General features: G+C 42.0%; 2 protein-coding genes across 3 annotated transcripts in view; one reads left to right on the top strand and one right to left on the bottom strand.

Annotated features, from left to right (window-relative positions):
* bcl11bb (BCL11 transcription factor B b) overlaps nt 1-8,700 on the bottom strand; it is a 28,487-nt gene extending 19,787 nt beyond the window's left edge. The window contains exons 1-3 of one of the 2 annotated variants that reach the window (XM_054618138.1): nt 8,614-8,700; nt 8,182-8,470; nt 207-587 (exon numbers count right to left, since the gene is read on the bottom strand). In XM_054618138.1, coding sequence (XP_054474113.1) covers nt 207-587; nt 8,182-8,245 — 445 coding nt within the window. In that variant the 5' untranslated portion in view covers nt 8,246-8,470; nt 8,614-8,700. Of the gene's footprint in view, nt 1-206; nt 591-8,181; nt 8,471-8,613 lie in introns of both variants that reach the window. The other variant, XM_054618137.1, reaches the window with a different exon arrangement.
* Nucleotides 8,701-13,562: 4,862 nt separating this feature from the next.
* Nucleotides 13,563-19,847, top strand: ccnk (cyclin K). The gene is given in 12 exon segments (XM_054618140.1): nt 13,563-13,906; nt 14,904-15,133; nt 15,418-15,499; nt 15,595-15,726; nt 16,512-16,617; nt 16,718-16,775; nt 16,887-17,056; nt 17,150-17,355; nt 17,502-17,532; nt 17,841-17,912; nt 18,383-18,490; nt 18,493-19,847. Coding segments are annotated over 12 exon segments (1,635 nt in total). The 5' UTR covers nt 13,563-13,897; the 3' UTR covers nt 18,924-19,847.
* Nucleotides 19,848-22,230: the final 2,383 nt, after the last annotated feature.

The following is a 22,230-nucleotide window of genomic DNA, read 5'->3' on the forward strand; positions in this document are numbered from 1 at the left end:
AACAAGCAGCTGGGATTCTTTAAAGGGAGCTATCTGTTTTGGACAGGTGAGAGATGTGTGTGTGTGTGTGTGTGTGTGTGTGTGTGTTTAAGACGTATGCATCTATACTGACAAGAGAGCTCTATTCAAAACTTAGAATTGAGCTGCTTAGTGGTTCTTTTAACTACATCCTTGTTTAGATGTACAGTGTGTTCAAGTCTCCGTACCTCCTCTTTCCTGTTTGGGGCAGATCCCCCTGGCCGGAGTCAGCCTCCTCTCCAGATCCTCCTCTCTGCCGGGGGTCACCTGGATGCCCACCTCCACCGGAATGGACCCTCTACCCAACTCCAGTGACGTGGCCCTGGGAGAGATGGGAATGCCAGTGACCCCGCCAGTCTCCCCAGGCTTGGAGAAGGACTCCGGTCCACTTCGGGGCCCCCGGCACAGACGGCGCTTGTGCTCAATGAAAACCAGGATATCGCCCAGAGGGAAGTTCGTCTGGCACTGGCCGCAGGTCAGCATATCATGCTCCCTGGTGCCAACCCTCCGAGGGCTGGGGGTGGACAGCTCCGGAGATGGAGATACGGCCCCTGAATCATGATTGGCCTCTGCTGCAGAAAAGAGAAGAGGAAGGTGAAAGATGTAAATCAGTTACTGCTTTTTTCCTTTTTTTCAAGAGTTAAGTAAAGCGAGAAGAAGGACAGTGAGAGACAAGCAGAGAGAAAAAAAACACAGTGAGGTTTAGTTATTCCTGATAACATTAACTGATAAAAGCCATCAAAAGCCCTACCGAATGAGATGATCATTACATTCACAACTGTGTCACTTTCATGGCTTAAAACAAATGCTGCTGCAAAGCTACTTTGCCTAGACAAACACCTGCGCGTCTTATCCAGGAGAGATCTGTGTGGGTGGGACCCAGCACATACACCATATGCATGTGTGTGTGTGTGTGTGTGTGTGTGTGTGTGTGTGTGTGTGTGTGTGTGTGTGTGTGTGTGTGTGTGTGTGTGTGTGTGTGTGTGTGACCAGGAAGCTATTCATCTCTCTGTGCAGGCTTGGTTTCCGGTGTGGGCCCTCGCTACACTGAGCTGTCATAGTTAGACGGCTGTCTTCACCATGTGGGAGCCCCAGCTTGTGCAGAACAAAGTGTAAAGTAGCGGAGGCCACACAGCCCAGCATGTGTGTTTGTGTACGGTGTGTGTGTGTGTGTGTGTGTGTGTGTGTGTGTGTGTGTTTATGTTATCACAGAATAAGACAGACAAACATGCACATGAATGGAGCAGCATACAGGTGAGTTGGAGCACAGTATTCTCCACAGACACAAAATCTATAAAGCCAAACCCCAGGTCCTGTTAAGAGAGTAAATCGCATTCTTCACAGATCTGACACGGTCATTAATAACCATTGCACATACCCCCCATGGCGTAGAGTCCCTCAGCTTAACGTAAATCCCTCATGGACAACCTCCATTTTTTTTTAACACATCTACCAGTATGAAATTGTATCCTCTTCTAAAAAGCCTGGAGGAAACCTGAAGCTCCAGAGATTCTAGGGCGTCTCAGTGAGCGGGTACCCAGGGAGAGGTGCTGATGCCTGGGAGAGGAACATAGCTGGCTTGCCTGTCTCTGCTGCACTTCTACCTCTGGCACACGCCCCCCCTTTCTCTCCAAACATGACACCTTAATAATTGCAAAGATTAGACAAAGAGGGTGTGTGCTGGTTTGTGTGCGCCTGTGTCTTGGTGTGTAGTTATCAGAGCACAGATCCTAAACTCTCTTATCAATCCATCTCAAACTGCCGGGGAGGCAGTGCTCCTCTAAATTCCGTTAAACTCGGGCAGAGTTCCGGCTCAATATTACACACATTTTGTCTCCCAATTTTTTATATTTCAAATATTTCTTTGCAACTTTATGAACCCCCCCCCCAACAACAAACACACACACACACACACACGTTCCAGTTCCCTCACTTCGCCCTGGAGTGATGATCTGATGCCAAATATCTTTTCTCTAAATGGAGATGGGTTCCTGGATGCCTGCCAAATAATTTCCATCTCATAATCTTTGGCGGCAAAGAAGGAACGCAAATACATATTTACCTACAGTTCACAGCTTGTGACCATGATTCACATGAAGCAATGTTCCAGAGTGTTCACACAAGCCGAGTAACTGTGCGCATGCACGCGTGTGTGCATTTGTGCAACGCATATAAGCAGGACGATGCAGGAGATCTCTGCTAACAACATGGTGTGCTCTTATTTCTGATGCTTAGGACAGGTGGCATAAGTCCCAGATCCTTGTGTGTTCTAAACGAGTTAGAAGACAACACCAAGTCAACAAGATGACACACACCATGGGCAGTTGAACTTGACTTTATGGCTGCGAGAGACGAGAGAGCCAAGCCTGTTTGTTAACATATGGTTGAGTGATATGGCCTGGGGGCAGAAAGCAGTAAATTAGTAGGCGTTGGCACTGTCACCATGCCGCTGGAATATCAGTCGGACACCTTCTAAAAACCGCACCCCTCTCTGAAACCCGCTCGCACGTCTATCCCAAGGCTCACCTGTGTGAGAAAAAAATAAACAGGTGCAAGAAGGAACTGAACATGGAATGCTTGCAGGAAAAAAAATAAACTGTGGACACAAACACAGTAAAATGGAAAACACACATGCGGGAAGAATAACACACTAATGTAGCCAATCGTGGTGACAGACAGAGTCTAATTCTGTCTGTTTAAACTGCTATGTGAGAGGAACATGCTTGATAGGTAAGGGAGCAGAGCAGACGCACTGTCAAACATGCTGTTGTTGAGAAGGCGTGATGATAGCAATGAAACCTAGCTGTCTAACATGACACAACACATACTTTATTTCTCTCTCGTGGTCTCTCTGTGTCTTGCACACACACACACACACACACACACATCAGACACAAACACAAACACAGCTCTATAGTCACCCAATGACAGTCCTACTACTCTGCCTTATCAAGTGTGAGTTAAGTAAGGCAGCCTTAGAGCACCCCCTATCAGTTTGATGAGGAGAGAGTCAGTCAGTCACTCCACTGCCGTTGTACACTGCACAATATGGACCAGATGGGACACACAACTGAAGACAATGGGCCTCTTTCACCAATATTTTCAGTTGTGTAAAAAATGATATCCAAATGCCCAGCCAAAAAAGTACTAGTAATAAAGAAATTGCGTTGTCAGAGGCATGGATGTTTCATTTGCAGCTGAGATTTTTTAAATTGCAAATATTAAAATATTTGGGATTGCAGTTGCTTTGTAAATTTAGTGTCAAAGGCGGTGTATGATCCAGAAAATGTGACGTCTTTTCACACTAGTGGCCAGGTAAAAACCTGCTCGGTAAGTAAAATGTGTATGTAAAGTGTACGTATATGAGGTTCCTCTTATATCCTTAGACTTTATTGTCCTCATTAATCCTACGAATCCTTAATTATCGTGTTTGTCCTGAAAAGTTTAATTGTTGCCTGAGGAAAAGGTGAAGTCGAACAGGAAAAATGAGAAAATGGGATTTTGGTGGAATCTGAAACAATCATTTTTTTTTTTTATGATGTGAATTTGATGAGATTCTTCAAAGCGGCGTTTAACAGAAACCGTTAAACTGTTTTCAGTTGCCGGTCAAGTCCTGCCCTTACACAACATTTTAATACAAGCTGCACACTGTGTTCTGCTGGTAGAGGCAGAGGAAGGCCAGGGGCGCTCGTATGACAGTCGACCGTACTGTATGCGTTCAGACCTGTATCCCTTTCTTTGTTTTTCCCTTCCATTTGCTGAGCTGAAAACTCATGCATACACACACACACACACACACACGCACAAACTCACACACACACACACTCACACACAATTACACGTAAAAACCCCACAGGGCAAGTCGGGTAAGATTCACGCTGTCATTGAAAATAAATGACACCAGCAACATTGCAGATGGTTGCAATCATAAATTCAAACAACAAGCGGCCTTGCTTAGCCTATCCCTGTTTCTCAGCTGCGATGCCAATGAGAGCTGCAACAGTGTGTGTTGTGTAAGGCCAGGCCCATGTGTTTCATTATCTTATCGCCATTTAATCTGTAGCAGTCTTATTTTTTATCATAAATCTTAGATCATCAGTCTGAAAGTGAGCAAAATACGGCTCTAACTTGCCGCTAAATCGCTATAAATGACTTGCAAGCTGTGAGGCGTGACATATTTTGGGATATAAATCAAATCTGTCAAACAACTTTAAAACATACAATAATAATAATAATAATAAAAGAAGCATTGCAAAATTGGTTATATGTGTTCAATAAAATTGATATATAGAAAGAAAATCTTAGAATAAACTGCAATGGCCTGACAGTAAATCATACATCGCTCACCAATCATCTCCTGTGCGATTACCATCCGGTTACCACAATGTGTGTGAATATTTACTGTGGCGTTGCAGTGCGTACGGTGGGTTTCTCCCCCAGCGTTTGACAGCCATATGGTGCGAATAAAGACGAAAACATTAACTGTTTCACAAGTAGCATGCCAATCTTGAGAGTAAACAGTTATTGCGAGGTGTTTCCACGGCTGGATACAGAAAACAATTCTCTGTAATAATTCTGATATTAGAGAAATAGCAGTCTCTGAACAAAGAGGGGGCCTGTGATACTAAACACCACGTTACAATGTGAGTAATTCATAAGGACATTCCAAAGGTTTCTCTGCCATTTATGTGACTCCAGACTGAATCACTGACTCAAAGAGCCTTAAAGCCTAGAGGGGACATCAATTCTTAAGAAAACAAAGGATGAGCTGTAAACTGAAGGTCAAATCCAACTTAGACCGGATAACCTGATATATGTGATTTGTTAGTGTGGAAACAAACACATATACAGTTTGTATATGTGGCTGTGTATTTCAAGGGTGATAAGTGCCGTTTTATTGTGTCTTCCTGCTTTCCTTAGCGCATACCTGTGCATGGTGTGCATTCATTGCAGTTACAGTAACTTGTACGTCCCCCTTGACATGTGGCATGGCAAGTAGATCTCCAGAACAAAGTCTTTAACAAAAAGCCTATCCAGAAATATGCTGATATTCAGGTTCACCGCACTTCCAAGTAGAGTGTGACCTATAAGCTCATGGCTGCAGGGGAGGAGGCCGTGTTTAGTTACAGTGAATAACCCCTGATCTGACTTGTGGTTGATACATGCCGGCACACTGCACAAACTTCTTATTACTAATGGTGTGAGGACATACCGTGTGACTGGTCTTGACCGCTGACACTGACATGCTGTACAACTTCGAGACCAACCTACTGATGAGGTCATAATAAGAAATAAGGTCCATTCTTGTCCTACATGTTCTCTGACGCTGTACATCAAATGCAAAGCTATCAACACGTGTTGACTTTATCAAATTACGATTTGGTTTTCCCCCAGCGCTCCTCAGATCCCCCAGCCGGAGGTGTGATCCTGGCCTTCTCCGGACCCACCCAGCTTAAGGAAACAGCATATAAAGACATGCAGCCTCCAGCCATTGAATGATAGGTACATAAAGATCCTTCCGTCCATCATAGCTAGAGGAGTGGTATCTTTATTAATATACGTACGTATGGTAAACCTGGCTTAGGCGTTTTAGACAGATACAAGTACATCTGTACACCAACTCTATGTGAGAACACATTGTTCTCCTAGAGAAAGAACAATTGTATAAACATAATAAGGCAATTGATTTTTTTTGTTTGTTGATCTGTTGAGAGTCCAGTGTCGGCATTGCATTTGATCTCACTGATAGTATGAAAAAGAAACAGCAGGTCAAGTCCTTCCTTAATCTTTCACTTGTGCCTCTCAGGTCATTGAGGCCACAGTTCAGCAAGCAGGAGACAGTGTGTATGATGATTCCTGAAAGAACGGGTAGGACGAGATTCAGGCCCAGATGGCAGCCCAGCGTTTCAGCATCCTGCTGCACTTGCTCTAATAGCCACTTTAGCAAAGCATCGACCTCACGCACGATGGAGCTGAACAACGAACATTTGGCAACATTAATAAATAGCTGAACTTAAGATATTGTTAGACACTTGAAAGTCTCTGCTGACAGGTCAGCAGTGATTTAAACTTAAACCAGTCATTAAAAGCTTCAGTCAAGCACAGATGCACCCTGGAGACATTTTAACGCAGCTTCAGCTCGGACAAGGAAATTAAGGAATTTAAAGCTTAATCTGTGATATCAGTCTGATTATGCAAGTATCTACATTCAGCACCCCAGGCTCCATTTGGAGTATTTGCTGACTGTACAGCAGGTGCTGTGAGGTTCACTAATATGTAAAAAAAAAAAAAAAAAAAAAAAAAAGATGTCAAACAAAGTGACCCTTGACTGGAAGGAGAGAAGGGAAATATTTGACTGCTAGTCCAAATTTGTACCAGTTACCTAAAGACAAATTAAAATGTGCAAAACGTTGCAAACAATTGTCAAATGCAGGCAGGTAAATGTTGAACCGAGACACACATTGCCTGAGGTGAAATTTTTGCTAAATCCTAAATGTATCGAGGGGTAACAACTCGGTCTCCACCTTAATGAAGTGACTGTGACAGTGGACAGAATAAATTGCCAGATCAATATTCAAGCTGGATCAATATTTTGTCATCCGATTGAAATCTGTTGAGGACGCGCCATCATTTCTTAATTAGGAAAAGAAAAAACACTGGTCATAGCAAAACATTTAGATTTCAGATTACTCGTTGCTTTAAAAAAAATAATCGTAATTATTGCAAAGTGAAAACTCAATAGAAAACAGTCTAACATGAGAGAGAGAGAGAGGGAGAGAGAGAGAGAGAGAGAGAGAGACACACACAGTGAATGGAGAAAATGATTAGTCTAAATGCTAAATGTGTCGGCTGGGACGGAATGCGTCTATAACACTTTCAAACACAAAACAGATTGACCAAAGATTACATCATGAACTTCTGCCATGAATTACCCAGATTAGGCCTCTGTGAAATTGGATTTAGGCAAAGCAGAAGCGCTGGGAGATGAAGGTTGGATTGATATAATTGATTTGAAATTGGATTATGAAACTTTTTAATCGTATGCCACAAAGACACACAAAAAAAAAAAAAAAAAAAAACGTGCTCATTCAGATTAAATCTGCGCAATTCAATCACAATTTTGGTCGCAGCTCTGAAACGCTTCAAACAAAAAAGTTATGACCCTTCGTTTTTGAAACATCGTGTTTATAAAAAGTTCAGATCGGCGTTGCTTTGTGTGGCGTTTTCTTTTTTTCCGTGGGATTGCGAGCTGAATCTATTTTCTTTGCACAATTAGATTTGATGGTATGCTTTTTAAAGGTTACTTTAATGTGTAGACAGGCCTTTATGTTTCAAAATATATATATATATATATATATATATATATATATATATATATATATATATATATATATATATATACATATATATTTAAGAATGTGTGTGTGTGTGTGTGTGTGTGTGTGTGTGTGTGTGTGTTGTGTGTGTGTGTGTGTGTGTGTGTCTTTGTGCGGAAGACAAGGAGATGTTTTTAATTAAAATAGATTAAAATTCAGATACACGATCCCACTTGCAAAGTCCCAAAACAAATAACTCTGCATGACTTTTGTATGAAATAACTGTTTCATTTGGGTAAAAACTGTTTAACAAAGTACATAAATACACATGTACCTTCACATGTTGCAAGACACTGGGTAAAAAAAAAAATCTAAATTGTGTAGTGATGAAATGTTGCATGTTCGCACGTGTGTGAACAACAAAAACACACTTGCACACACACACACACACACACACACACACACACACACACACCGTTGGAGATGTCATAAGAGTCTCTCTCGTTGTTAAGTCAGGAAAAAGCTGCAAAAGGCGCAGTCAGATTATCACTGAATTGTGTTGATAATTGTCAAAGGTGTAAAACACATATTATAGCAGTCAAATTAAGTTGAATAAGTGGTTTTCCCACATGGTAAATCTCTTTTTTTTTTCCAATTTAAACTAATTAGCTCCCTTGTTCGGCGCATTTCCAAATTCTAAAAACAATGAATTTAATCTAAACCCAAATCAATACTGTTATTTTTTCATAAATAATTAAAACAATCATCCATAAAAATAAAAAAAAGTAAAACAAGCACATTTCATTTACACATGAAGTAAAGACGTCTTTGTAGTCATTGAACTCACCTCGTACTGTCTCCCTGTACGTCAACGAGAAGTGCTGCGGGTTCACCTGCTTGCGGCGGGACATCGCCCCGGCATTTACTCTGGCATCGCCCGGTGAACGGCACTTGGAGTCGGCTTGGACCGTGGTGTCGGTCCTCTCTGGCTCGCCAGGTGAACAAACTTTTCCCCCGGCCGTCTCCTAATCCCTCTACAGTTCACAGTCTCCGGTCACAACTCTGAGGTGAGGAGTCGCTCAATGCCAGTTTGTCCACAAATTGTCCGGCTGCAGCGTCTTCGGAGGGAGCAACACCTGGATTGAGGAAGCCAAAGTGTAGTTTTAGGGAAACAGTGGGCTACTAGCGGCCGGGGGGGGAGAGGAAAATGTGCTGCAGGTATGTTTTTGCAGTGCAGATCTAAAAAAAAAAAAAAAAAAAAAAATCCTGGACTGCCCACCTCTGCAGCGACCGTGATGACAGATGAAGTACGGAGCAAACCCCACTGGTGATGAGTTCAGGCTCCGATCTGGCTCCTTTCCCTTTCTCTCCCTTTGGTTTTAATGATATGATTATATCATCTGGGGGGTCAAGTGGCTCCTGTTTTATTCTAGGATTTCCCTACAGTCCTTCAAATTTCAGCACAAAAAAAAAATGACCCTTTGGCACTGACTCCTCCCGCGCGCGTTTTGGCATCGGTGCGTGGAACGGCAACTCTTGGCTCTGGTGGCAGAAGCCTCGCTGATTGAGAGAGAGAGAGGGGGGGGGGTGGAGAGAGAGAGAGAGAGAGAGAGAGAGCAGGCGGGCAGACAAGACACCTCCTCCTCCTCCTCCTCCTTCCCCCGTCCGACAAGCACAGGTCCGATGTTTCCTGGTGTCCTACGGTGTCGAGGCGATCACACGATGGAAGCGGCTGTTGCCTGGGAGGACCCCGCATCTCTGTGTGTGTGTGTGTGTGTGTGTGTGTGTGTGTGTGTGTGTGTGTGTGTAGTCTATATGCAGCCTGTGTTTTTCTTCTGTCAGTGTGTGTGTGTGTGTGTGTGTGTGTGTTTGCCTCCGTGGAGTGGGACGGGATTCAAGTTCAAGTCCGTCCGTGGCTACACAACATCCACGTGTAGGCGGTGGGCAACACCACCCAGGGACAGTAGCCGGGGCTCCCCTCAGCTCGGAGCTGGCCTCCCGAACAAAGTCACTCACTCACCAGCCATTACTTATTCTCAAAGACAGGTCACACGGTCTGCCTTTTGAATCAGATCACCACCCAAAGTCACTTCTCTTACCTTCTAATATGTCATGGTCTTTTATACCCAAAAGACCATGATGTCCAAGGCTCTTGTCATGTTTCACTTTTCCTTCCTGTATGTTTAATAATTGAACTGATTGTTATAACTCGTTTTTTTTTTTTTCATATAATGATGCTGGAAAAAAAACCAGAATGAAATATTTTTAAAATGTCTGGAACATCAGCAGCACAGGCTCATGGCAGTTCAAAAAATAGTCACAAAATGCAATTTGCTAGAACTGTAGTGCAGGGACACCATTTGGCAATGGAAAGTGAGTTAGGATCAATCTTGCGTGGTGGACACACAAATGAAACACACCCTACTGACTGTGAAGCAGTCAGAGCTAGTTACGTAGAATGAAACTATGCTAAAAAAACAACTTATTGGGGGCAGGTGGCAAGGTGGAGGGGTAAAACAAACACAGGACTTTCAACTAAGACAAACGCAGGATTTTTAACCGTTGTTCGACATCGCCTGGCCCAAAGAATTAACGTGAGGTGACGCCATTGTGATGGCTTTCCTAAACCTAACTGTATGTAGTTATTTTAAGCCCAACCATGATGTTTTTCATGAACCCAACTTTCTTTTTTTTTTTGCCTAATGTCGTCCTAACTGACAGAAAAAGAAATCATACTAAGCCACGTGAAAAAAAATTGGACAATATATGCGGCTCAGTACGAAACCAACAGAATTAATTTCATGACTATTTCCCAAACTGCAGTGTGAACTGTCACACCTAGATCAGACGCAATAAACCATATCGATCAATCTGGGTTCAAAGGTCACCTTTTATTCAGATAATTAATATTTTTTTTTATGTCAATGTAACATTCCATGCTGTGTACATGATCCAATAACACTACTGCACATGAGCATTATTAATATAAACCTATTTCCTCACACTGAATCAGAGAGGGGGCAGCAGGCTTTATCTTTGTTGTAGGGATAATTTAAACATGTTGTGAGGCAACAGTACCCTCTGTTGGCACAGTAAAGGATACATTACAAACCCGTTTAGGGGGTGAAACAATAACACTGCCTTACTACACTTTATTCTTATATTTGGAATGAAGCCTCCTTAATTTGCCATTTATACAATTCAGAATGTGAGAGAGTCCTTGAAGTGCAGATCAGGTTCACTCAGAGGCAATTAATGGCACTAATGGTGCAATCATTCCGCACATAATTCACTGTATTCATATAGATCAGTGTATGCACAGATACGTTCCTTGTGCAGGTTACAGCTCAGCTAAAACACACTTAAGTTTCTTTTTTTCTTCCACCTTACCATACATTCTTCTGTGCTATAATTTGGTTGAAATACATTGTTGAATACAAAAATAAACCCTAATGCAGCCATTTAAAGTTGACACTATTTCCTGGTGGATCAGGGGGGAAGTGTGCAGCTATAGCAATGCATTTTATAGTCTGCCATTAATAAAACATGGTGGGCAATTTTAAGAGCATTAGAAGTTTGATTGCTTCAGGGCAGGCCTCTGGGACTTTCAGGACAGTAATTATTTATATAAATGAAATGTCATCTCAACTCTGGCTCAAGTAGAGATAACCTCAACAGACTCCACATGGAAACACTACAACACAACAGCTATCTTTCACAGATGGGCCGCGCATGTTGTCAAGCATATTGCTTTGACTGGAGCACATAAATTCGCTATGTGATATTACATGAAATGTCTTCGTTTTCACGTTGGGCCAAGAGAGCAACAGCAGTCATAGACACATCGGATGCTGAAGGAAAACATTATCCTGAGTTCACGCACTCGCTTGCTATCCCTGCTGGCTGCAAGCAGCTCCTTGATCCTCACCCATGGGTTTCTCAATAATACATCAACGTCTCCATTATAGCCTGTATCTGCTGGCTTCGGGCAAAGGCAGTTTAAACTGGGTTACACGGCGCAGCCAATATACCACAAATGCCCTGCTTGTGGACACAGGAAAGGTTTTAAGTCCAAAGTGTTGCCTCCAAGGAGACATGTATCTCGTGTGGTAAGTGCCATTGCTAAACCAGAGATACCTACACACACTGCAACACAAGAGATGAGGATATGCTGAAATGAAAGTTTTGTCAAAGTAACAAAAGACATTATGTGCATATTTTAGGTTTTTCCCAAAATGACCCAGGATTTATGATGTTTCCACACACTTATCATTTATGTAAAATGATAAAAAAAAAAATGAGCCCAAGGACAAACGAGAAGTAGGGAAGCTCTTGCACATCAGTGGACAATACATGCAGCTTAACTGGCTTTGACTCTGGGTCACAACCTTCGACACATCCTTTTATCTTCAATTTTTGTATGCCTCTTTACTCCCTACAGAACATACCAAAACTGCTTTAATGTCTTAGAATAGACCAACATATAAGAGAAAAAATGCACTGAACCTAATAGAGCTTTTTAAGAACAAAGGAAGGATTAAGCGTTGAGGTTAAGTAACAGCCATTTTGATGTGTTTAACCACAACTGGAGTGACATAAACAATGAGCGGTCCACTCCAGGATAGCTCAGGGTAATATGAATATTGCTCTGGGATTTGCTTATAGTCGGCTTCATTATGCAATGTTTAATATTAATAAAGAAAGAACAAGTATATATTATTCATAAGCTGATTTACTGTGGTGTGTGTGTGTGTGTGTGTGTGTGTGTGTGTGTGTGTGTGTGTGTGTGTGTGTGTGTGTGTGTGTGTGTGTGTGTGTGTGTGTGTGTGTGTGTGTGGACGTGAGTGACAGTTTGAGATGCTCCCTTGCTAGGGGCAATACAACTAGACAAGGCTCTTACTTTTCTACAGGACACATCCTGACAATTTCTCCCACAGTTAAGAGGATTTGTCCGAGCATGGGTGAATATATAATGCATGCAGATTCCAAATTTTAATTTGGACGAAGTAAATGATTCAATGCTGGCTTTCCTCAGAAGTGAGGCTGGGAGGGGAACAGAGAGGGCACACAATGTAAGGCTACTTGTGAGTCTACTCTTACACAGGAACATTTGAAGCAAACAAAAGTGATGATGATTACCACGAGCTTTGTTGATGACAAGTTTTAAAGAGTGAAGGAAATGATAATAGTTTTTCTTATTTATCATAAATTGCAACCATTAAATCAATTTACAAGATTATATTAACTGTACTTCTACCCTTCTCTGCAAAAAAAATGCTAAAGCAGTAGGTTTGCTTCAGCCTCATGTATTTAAAAGATAACAATTTTGACTGGACATATGAATCTAATAATTCCTGTTAAAGGAACTCAAAGCTACTCAGTTTAATTAATGGTCAATAATGGCTATAACACGTCAACTGTAACTTTTAAAACAAGTCCATGTTTTGTGGTATTCTTTTTATGTTAAACTCTAAAAAAAAAAAAGATTTTTAGAATGACACAAATAAAAATGTGTATCTTAGAAATTAGACATAAAAAAAAATCTTTGGTATTGCTTTAGCCTGATTCTCATCTACTCCATCACCTTGCACTATGGGGCACAGCAATGTCTGATTGATTTAATTTATAAAGGTGGTTTATAGACTATAAACTCAAAAGACAGAAGGAAATTGCATTCAAAGAGTGCAGGAAATCTGTCGCTCCAGAAAGATTACATAAGAATGTTTCTCAAATGATATTTAACTGTCCCACTAATAGAAGGCTTTGACACAAGACAAATAAGAATTTTGTGGCAGATTTAGATTTTTTTTTTGTGCTACTACTTTTGTAATAACATTCTGTTGTTTTTTTTTCAGCCTTCCACCAATGATTTAGCACCGCTGCATATGAGTGTAATAATTATATGTCTCTATATATTTTGGTGCACATTTCTATCAATGTAAATTGCTACCTGCTCAGACCAATTAAGTGTAGTCTTTTTAAACAGGTATGTGACAAAATCCCGTAGCCTATAGAGCAGATACAGATAATTAAAGATATTATCTTAAAAGTTGTCATAGAATTGTGTTAATGGTGGGTTTTTTTGTTTTTTTTATAGACATTGTACTGATTGTTCAATTGAGTCATCTGGTTAAATCACAGACTGTGTCAAAAATAGTCGATTTCCCGATTCCCAGAGTGATTCATTGTCTCCCTCTAGTGGATATTATTGGGAGTAACATATTTAGTCATGCTTAAATAAAAAAAAACGTGAAATCCCCACAAGTACATCTTGTTTTGGGGGGTTTCCAGTAGCAGGAATAATTACTGCAGCGTTGAATAAATTAATCCAGTAAGAGGAAACGTAAATCCAAAATGTAACCACAGTAACCTACACCAGACATAGGAAGCACATGTCCAGCGTAATGACGTCTGCCGACAGTCTCCGACGTGCTCCATACATAATGGCGGAACCCTTGTTACAATGGGGTCTGTCGTGGATCACTTGTTAGCCAACTTCTTGAGCATAGCTGCGGATTAATCACACAGCTGGTTCGTTTCAGGTGATTCCCTCTGACGGCTTCATGTTAAAGGTAGGAGTCGTGTTTCGTTACAAACAGTCGCATGATTGCAAAAGCTGAAGTGTAACGCTGTGTGACGCGGCGCAGTGCTGCTAGCCTCAGCGGGGTTCAGACCTCTAGCTGAGCGGCTACACCGAGAGCATCACCTGGTTGCTTTAAAGATAGCTGTACGCTGTCTTTGTCATGGTGTGACTCATGTTAGACTTTCTGTGTATCTAACCGGCCTTGCCGTTGTAACGTCCCCTAATATTATATATATATATATATAGATATATATATAATTGACTCATTCCCATCGGGAGCTATTTGCTAACGTTAGCTCCATGAAGCCAACTTTAAGTTCCCACTACTGCTAGCTCGGCTAACATGCATGAATGCTAGCGAGGAGGTAACAGTTTGGTAATGCTAATGGTGGGGGGGGGGGGGGGTACTTACTTTGCGTTGCTTTTAAGATACAATAAGATAAACCTTTATTAGTCCCGCAGCGGGGAGATTTACAGCATTACAGCAGCATAGATATAGTGCAAACAAGGTACATAGTAGAACAAACTAACAAGTATTTTAAATGAGTAAGTAAGAAAAATACAAATAAAAAATCCACAATAACTAAAAAAAAAAAAAAAAAATCTTCTAAATACAGACAGAATAATTATAGTTATGGTTATGGTTTGACATCCATTTGAATATCATTATTATGTCCCATATTTCATTTCCAGTTAGTCTTTCCACGGAGAATCAGTCTTCTCTTTTCTGCTTTTCTAACACTACGGTTGTCCAACTGTTTGCATCCATCTAAGTAACATTTTAAGAATAATAAGTCCACGTTAGTTTGAGCTACGAGGAAATGTCCCTTCTGCAATCAATGTGGAGACTGTAACGTTAGTCTGTCTGACCGTTGACCTAACACACCAGCACTGCTAGTAATCAGGGCATCTTGCTACTTTGTGTCTAACGGTCAGGGCTTGTAAACTGTCTGTATAACTGCAGTCTTGTCTCTGTATCTTGGCAGTCCAGTGCAGCGGGTCCATCCACCGTTGCCTCTCCTCAGCCAATGAAGGAATTCAAGGAGAACTTTTCAGGCCAAGTGATTCTGGACCACATCAAGCCATGCTGGTACTGGGACAAGAAGGATCTAGCCCACACGCCCTCCCAGTCTGAAGGCCTGGACCCTGGTACAGAGGCCCGGTATCGGAGAGAAGGAGCCCGCTTCATTTTTGACGTGGGGACCAGACTTGGCCTGTATCCTTGATTGATTCATTTGAATGCCTGAAGACAAAATGCATATCTATCTTAAACAATAAATCAATGACACTTGTTATAGTTAGACCCTAATTAAAAATATAGTAAATGACAGACAAAAGACATAACAGCATCCAAACTTTGAAAAAATTAGACAATGAAATGATTGTGTCCTGTTTTAAGTGTGGCTTTTCTGCAGTCAGAGTGAAACAGCTTTGGTTAGGATTGGTTTTACTTAGCTGCTAAACAGTTTGACATTCCGTGATATCTTTGACTGTCATCAGACACTATGACACACTCGCAACTGGCATCATATATTTCCACCGCTTTTACATGTTTCACTCCTTCAAGCAGTTCCCGAGATATGTAAGTCCGATGAGTAATGAGAATACCTATTTTCCACCTCTTCCTTGAAGTGGAATAAATGTGTTGGATTAATGTTGAGATTTATTTCCCAACAGGTGACGGGTGCTTGCTGTCTGTTCCTGGCGGGAAAAGTGGAGGAAACCCCAAAGAAGTGTAAAGACATCATCAAAACAGCCCGCAGTTTACTGAATGACGTGCAGTTTGCCCAGTTTGGAGATGATCCGAAGGTGCAGTTTCTTTTCTTTTTGCTCTGTTTTGTCTTGGGACACGTAGTCTGTTTACACTGATCGTTGAAGGTTCAGAGACGAGGTATACCTTACCGTCTCAGTCAAGGAGTTTCTGTTGGACACTGAGTGCAGAAGAGACAATTCTTAACTCATTAAAAAAAAATGAAATCCCTTACTTATCTTAAATCCTTTGTAAACTAACTTTACAGACTCCTGACATAATATGTTGTGTAGAAAGAAAAAAAACTTGCCAAAGCTAAAAGCTGAGCTCCAATCAGAGGCTGACATCATTAGATTGGTTAACAAAAGGTGACCTACCGTCATTAAGTCTGAATATGTTCCCCTTCTTTAGTTCTTAAGGGTCCACCGTGTTGTTGGCTATGCTTTTTTTTCTTCCATCACCTTGCTGGCTACAAAATAAGGGTCCCCAACTTTCTTTATTTAGTTTCCCCCCCTTTACCTTCTCTGTATGCCAAATAGGCTTGTTGCTGCCGGCCGATGAGCTTTTAAGAGGATAAATAGAGGTATTGTTAACGTCGCTCACTGTCTAAGCTTGATCTTATTATCTGAATAATTAGTAAGGCCAGAACCCTAAGAATAAAAATAACCTATTAAATGACCACAGGATGCAGGGATGCACTGTCTTAAGGCTACTGGAAAGTATTGTAGATGTGATCTAAAGGTTCCAGGTATGCCCGTGTGTAAGAGGTTGAAAAAGATGGAGTGTTGGTTCCCTGGGTAATCATTTAGCCAGATATTTAAGGCATCTGTGTTTCTTCCAACAGGAAGAGGTGATGGTTTTGGAGAGAATTTTACTCCAGACCATCAAATTTGACCTGCAGGTGGAGCACCCTTACATGTTCCTGCTGCGCTACGTGAAGCAGCTCAAAGGTGAGATGGGATAAGAGTGGCATTGATTCCATACAGAGGGTGTTAATTTATTGCTCAAGGAATTTAGAAAGCTTATGAATCTTTTTTATTCTTGTTAAAGGGGAAAAGAATAAAGTGTGCAAGGTGCTACAGATGGCATGGACCTTTGTCAATGACAGGTAAGCAGTTGGCATGTGAAGTCTTTGTATTACAAAGTAATGATTCTAGATAGAATTAGAAAGAAGGGAAGGAGAAAGACTTTAACCGTATTGCCCGTGTGTCCCTGGCAGCCTGTGCACCATGCTGTCTCTGCAGTGGGAACCAGAGATTATCGCTGTAGCCGTCATGTACCTGGCCGGCCGCCTCTGTAAGTTTGACATTCAGGAGTGGACTGCCAAGCAGTCGTCACGCCGCTGGTGGGAGCAGTTTGTGCAGGACGTCCCAGTTGAGCTGCTTGAAGGTACTCATCAGAAAGCCGTGACGCTACCGCCTCTCTATTTTTTTTATCTCCTTTCAGACTAGTCTCAACAAAAAACACGTCTTTGTCTTCCAGACATCTGCCACCAGATCCTGGATCTGTACTCTCAGGGAAACAAGCCCATCCCTCAGCAGATACAGGAGAAGGAAAGGGCTGCCGCTCAAGTACCCATTCCTCCAATCCCACAGGGACAACCACCAGCCCCCAACCCTCCTCCCCCACCACCAAAGAAGACTTCCCCACAGGGAGGCAGTCCTGCACGCCAGCTCAAGCGCTCACATGTGAGGATATGCTTGAATTGCATTGTCTTTGCAGTAAAAACCAAGGCCACTTACTTCATACGTTGCTGTCAACACCACGTACCTCAAAGTGGGAACAGAGTATCTGCATTCATGTTTTTATGCTTTTGTTTTTTTTTTTTTTTCAGACATCCCCCAAAGATGAACCAAAGGCTCCAGGTAAGACCTCTTTTCAACACTCATGCAGGCAAAAATTCTGCCTATTTGTTTTAAAGACATTCATATCTCACAAAAGTCATCCACTTAAACACCTCCCAGAAAAGTTTGCTAATTAACATGACTTCAGTTTAGATAAAGTCCTGGCAAGATTACAGGTATATACTGTAGGTTTTAAGTGCCTGTGATTATTATTTCCCTGGCAGGCTTGATTATTGTATTAATATTCAAGCCTACAGCCCAGTTCCCTAATGCATTCAGTGAATTTAAAAAGCTTTTGTAGAGTATTGACTGGTCTGTTTTATTCACAGAACTAGTTGGATCAAAGATTCCAAGACTGGAGAGCCCAAGGCCCCCTCTGCCTACATCGCAGCCTCCCCCAGGTAAGAGTGGACTGTTTACCTTCAGTCTAATTTGTGAGGAAGTTAGTGATTTAGAGTATAGGTATGTGCCGGCATCCTCTCAACACCCAGCTGTCTGTTTTGCGCGTGTCATCAAATAAGGCCATAATGAGCAGCTAGGACCCCCTGCCTCGGACTCGTGCTTAGAAAGCAACCCACAGGCTGTAGTCCTCCCAGTCTGCTTACATAAGCAGCAGCTCCTCTGTCCATTATGTTCCCAACACACGCAGACTCCTAACCTCTCCCAGACCGATCTAATTAGTGCTTGAGCCTGATAATGAGACCTCCTATGTGGCTGAAGCCCGATTGTCTCAATCTAGCTGTGCGCTCGCAGTCTGGGAACGGAGAGGTTATGCGAGCACAGGATGAGAAGCCTCGTTGTTTTTCCAGGAGCGATGATGCCATATGTGTTTCAAGTTGTTTTCTCCTTGTCTGTTCCCATCCCTCACTAGAGCGCAAAGCCCCAGCTCCAGCCCCTCCCACGGAAGCAGAACCATTAAATGAAACGGCTCCTCCTCCACCGCACGCTCCGCCTCCACATAAGCCCCCTCCCCTACCCCACCGCCCCCTCCACCTCCACCCTCCAACTACATCATGTCCACCACCAGCTCCTACATGTCCGGAGAAGGCTACCAGAGCCTGCAGTCGTTGATGAAGACTGAAGGTCCCTCCTACGCGCCGATGCCGCCCAGCTACGCACCCCCAATACCGCCATATCACCCCCACGTCTATCCACCGCCTTCAGCACCCCCTCCAGGCCCGCCGCCTCCTCCCTCCAACTACCCACCACCTAACTTAGCTCCAACGTATCCGCCACCAGGCTACAACAGCTACCCTCCGCCTCCACGCATGCCGCCGGGCCATGTACCTCCTCCAGTTATAGGTCTCCCTCCTGCCGGGTATCCCCCACTCCCAGTGCCCCCAGGACAGTCACAGGTGCCCCTGCCCCCTCCGCCCGGCATGCCTATGAATCACGGTGGGTGGATGAGATGAGAGTGAAACGACAGTCCATGAACTGAATGCGTGCAGAGCCGTAGCCGGGGACGGAAACAACTAGGACCTCGTTGTTGGGCTTGTAAAAATCGAAGGCAGAGATTGTTCTCTTCCAGCTTTTGTTGAGGAGGTTCTGAATGAAGGCTCACCAAGAAATAAGACTTGAAAAGTGATGTTTGGACAGTATTGTTATAAGAACCCCAACTTGCACTGAAAGACTGCAGTCTCAGCATCTTACATGTGTACAGGACGGTACTTCATGTAGTTCCAGGATCTTGTAACAAACACTGTCCACTCATTCTTATTGTTCTGGAAATGTAAACCGCAAATGTTAGCATCCTAAATTAATTTTGTGACACATGCTCAATAATAGTGGGTTGATGAAATGTACTGTTTTTACTTGACCTTTTTTGGCCCATATTTCTTTCTGTATTCTCTCACCCTAAGTGTGTTTTGATTTTCCTGCATTTTCAGTCACACCAGTGTCCTTTTCCAACATTCCCCCCCGTTTTGCTGAGGAAAAACAGCGTAATAAAATGTTGAGATCGTTGTACATGCAGTAGTCAAATATAAAAAGGATTATCACACTGAGAAATGTTCATGAATATACAGTGTATTCACGCTGCGTTTCCTTTCTCCTGTCATTTTACTTACTCTACCATAGCATTCATTTCATCACACTCATTTCCTATCATTATTTGTAGTGAGCCTGCAGTGCAGACAGTATTACATGAACTAGATACAATATTCAACACTGGACAGTCTAAGGTATATTTGTACATATCAGTTATTTTCATTGGGGCATTTATATTTGAGAGTTTCTATCCATATGTGCCTTAGTGAGGCTTCTCTTTTCTGTATCCTGCATGCAGCTTTGTTTTGTCTCTGAGTGGCACTTGGTAAAATAAAGACCTGCTTTTCCTACTTTGAACCGAGTGTGTTTTCAATCAGTACATGATGAAAAGGGGGTAGATCAATAGTTTGCATCTGGATTCGTTATGCACAGCAACGGTTCCCAGTTCCCATTTTGTGAGATGAATACAACTTCCTCTGTACCACTCTTATGTTCTTATGAGTGGATTAAAGTGGGTGTGGCTATAGTTACTATATGTTTTCATAAAACAGAAATACAACAATTTAGCCATTTCTATATCAACTGTTTTTACATTTTGTTTTGGCTTAATATCTAAACTGTTAAACATTATCCATTACTTTAAGCTAACTAATTCAGCTGTTTATCTAACATCCTTTACTTTTAGCTTACTCTTTCAGCTGTTTAACAATAGCCATTACTTTCAGGTAAGTATGTTAATTGTTTATTCGTAGTTTGAGCTTTTTCAAGTACCCTAGCTAAAGCTTTTTATGTATTTGAAATATAGATTAGTAGTTCAAATAATAAACCATTTATCTTTTACTTTTTGCTTACAATTTTAACTTCTCAGCTTGCTTGCCAACTACTTTCCATCCACTCTTAAATGCAGTTGGTGTTAACATGTTTCAACTGAGGTTGAGCAGCAGCTATCTGGTTATTGTAAATTTACTAGTTTAATCTAATGTGTTATGCTGTCTATTTTCCTTCTTAACGCAAATGGATGCTTTTTTTTTTTTTGCCATTCACTGTCAAAGCTGTTTGCCATGTTTTCCAGGTGCCTGATGGCAGGGGTTCAGCTGTGAACACATCACATTTGATCATGTGTCTTTTTGGTGAGGCCTTAAAGCCAGGTCATAACAACAAACAGCTCTAACTACAATTTCATGCTCTGTGTCCTGCCAAAGTTTCTCCAACATTAGCAGCTTTTCCATGTCCACTTTCTCCTTATTTCTCTTGATCAAACTGCATAGCTAATTCTTTCTGCTGCTTAAAAGTCAACCCAGCTGGAGGCACAAGGATGGGTGCTGGCTCCTCTGCCACAAAGCCATAGCACACCAAATAAAGATGCCAAACCTCATCTTTAATCTCATATCTTACCCGTATTCTCCCCTACAATAAAGCCATAATGGTCAACTATTTGTGGCAGCTGATCCTATTTTCAGCCATATAAAAAACGCCACCGTAGGCGCAATCAAAAAACTCAAGTCGACAAGGAAATCATAATTACAAATTACAGATACAGGAAATAATATGTTCACTGTCAGATACACACTGAGGGCAAAGGAAAACCCCTCAACAGGAGAATTCCCCCTAACTGTCTAACCAAGACTTGCTTTAACTCAAAAATAGTCTTCAGCTTTTTGCAGAAATGTAGGTGGTGCAACAATAGGGTTTAACAGTTCAGGAAGCAGTAGTATTTTTGCTTTTTGGGTCACGGTTTGGGTTGCACATTAGGTAGAAAGAAAACAACAATTTACAAAGTGTTTGAACTCAAATATATAAATAGATTGATAGTAATAAAATATATTTCTATATTCTATGAAGCCAGAAGGAGGATTTTATACATAGAATAAGGTAGGCTTAATAAAGTTACTGTGAGGAGAATAAACTAGTTATGAAACAGTCCCAACTTAATACTGAAGCTAACTCAATACCACCTACAAGAAGATTGGCTATTTCTATGTAGTTTTTCTTAATGCTTGTCATCTTGTCGGGCCACCAGGTTTGATGGTGCACTAAATCAGACAAATTATTTTTAATCATGCACATTCACCAGAAACTCCTTCAGCTCTGACTCTAGTGGGGCCTCTGGCAGCCACCATCCCGCCGTGGACAGATCTGAGATCTGGCTTTGCTCGGGACAGTTCCGAGTCCCGCAGCAGCGTCTCACATTTGATACCAACCAACAAGGCATCTTTTAGCGTCTGTATGGGATGCACTGGGCATTAACGTAACCATGTGAACCCATCTGCATCATCATTAGAGGCTTTGAAAAAAAAAGCTTCAGGAGTGTGATGATATTGTATATAGACTGAAAGACCCCACACAGGGATGGAGGGAGTGGAGGTGAGGGGGTCAAACAAACAGGACTTTCATCAAGGAGACCGCTGTGTGTCTCCCAATTGTTGAGTTATTTAGTTAGTAACTTACGTTATTTATGTTTGTGATGTGTTTTCTGTAAACTTAAATGGTTTCGATGCATAAATCTAAGCAACTGTTTTGGTATGAATTCACGTTATTCAAGCGTTTACGTAGTGGCAAAACCTTCCGAACTTGGTTTCTGACCTGGGGTCGGATTTATGTGTACTTCAAGAGGGAAAGTATTACTGTTATGATGCACTATTTTACCAACACGTTCTCATTCCGAAGTTGTCAAATACTGACACTGCACTTTCTAACGCACTGTGTAGCCTAGTGCATGATCCCAGAAGGAGC

The sequence above is a fragment of the Anoplopoma fimbria genome, chromosome 18 (assembly GCF_027596085.1).
Source record: "Anoplopoma fimbria isolate UVic2021 breed Golden Eagle Sablefish chromosome 18, Afim_UVic_2022, whole genome shotgun sequence".
NCBI classification, from domain to species: Eukaryota; Metazoa; Chordata; class Actinopteri; order Perciformes; family Anoplopomatidae; genus Anoplopoma; species Anoplopoma fimbria.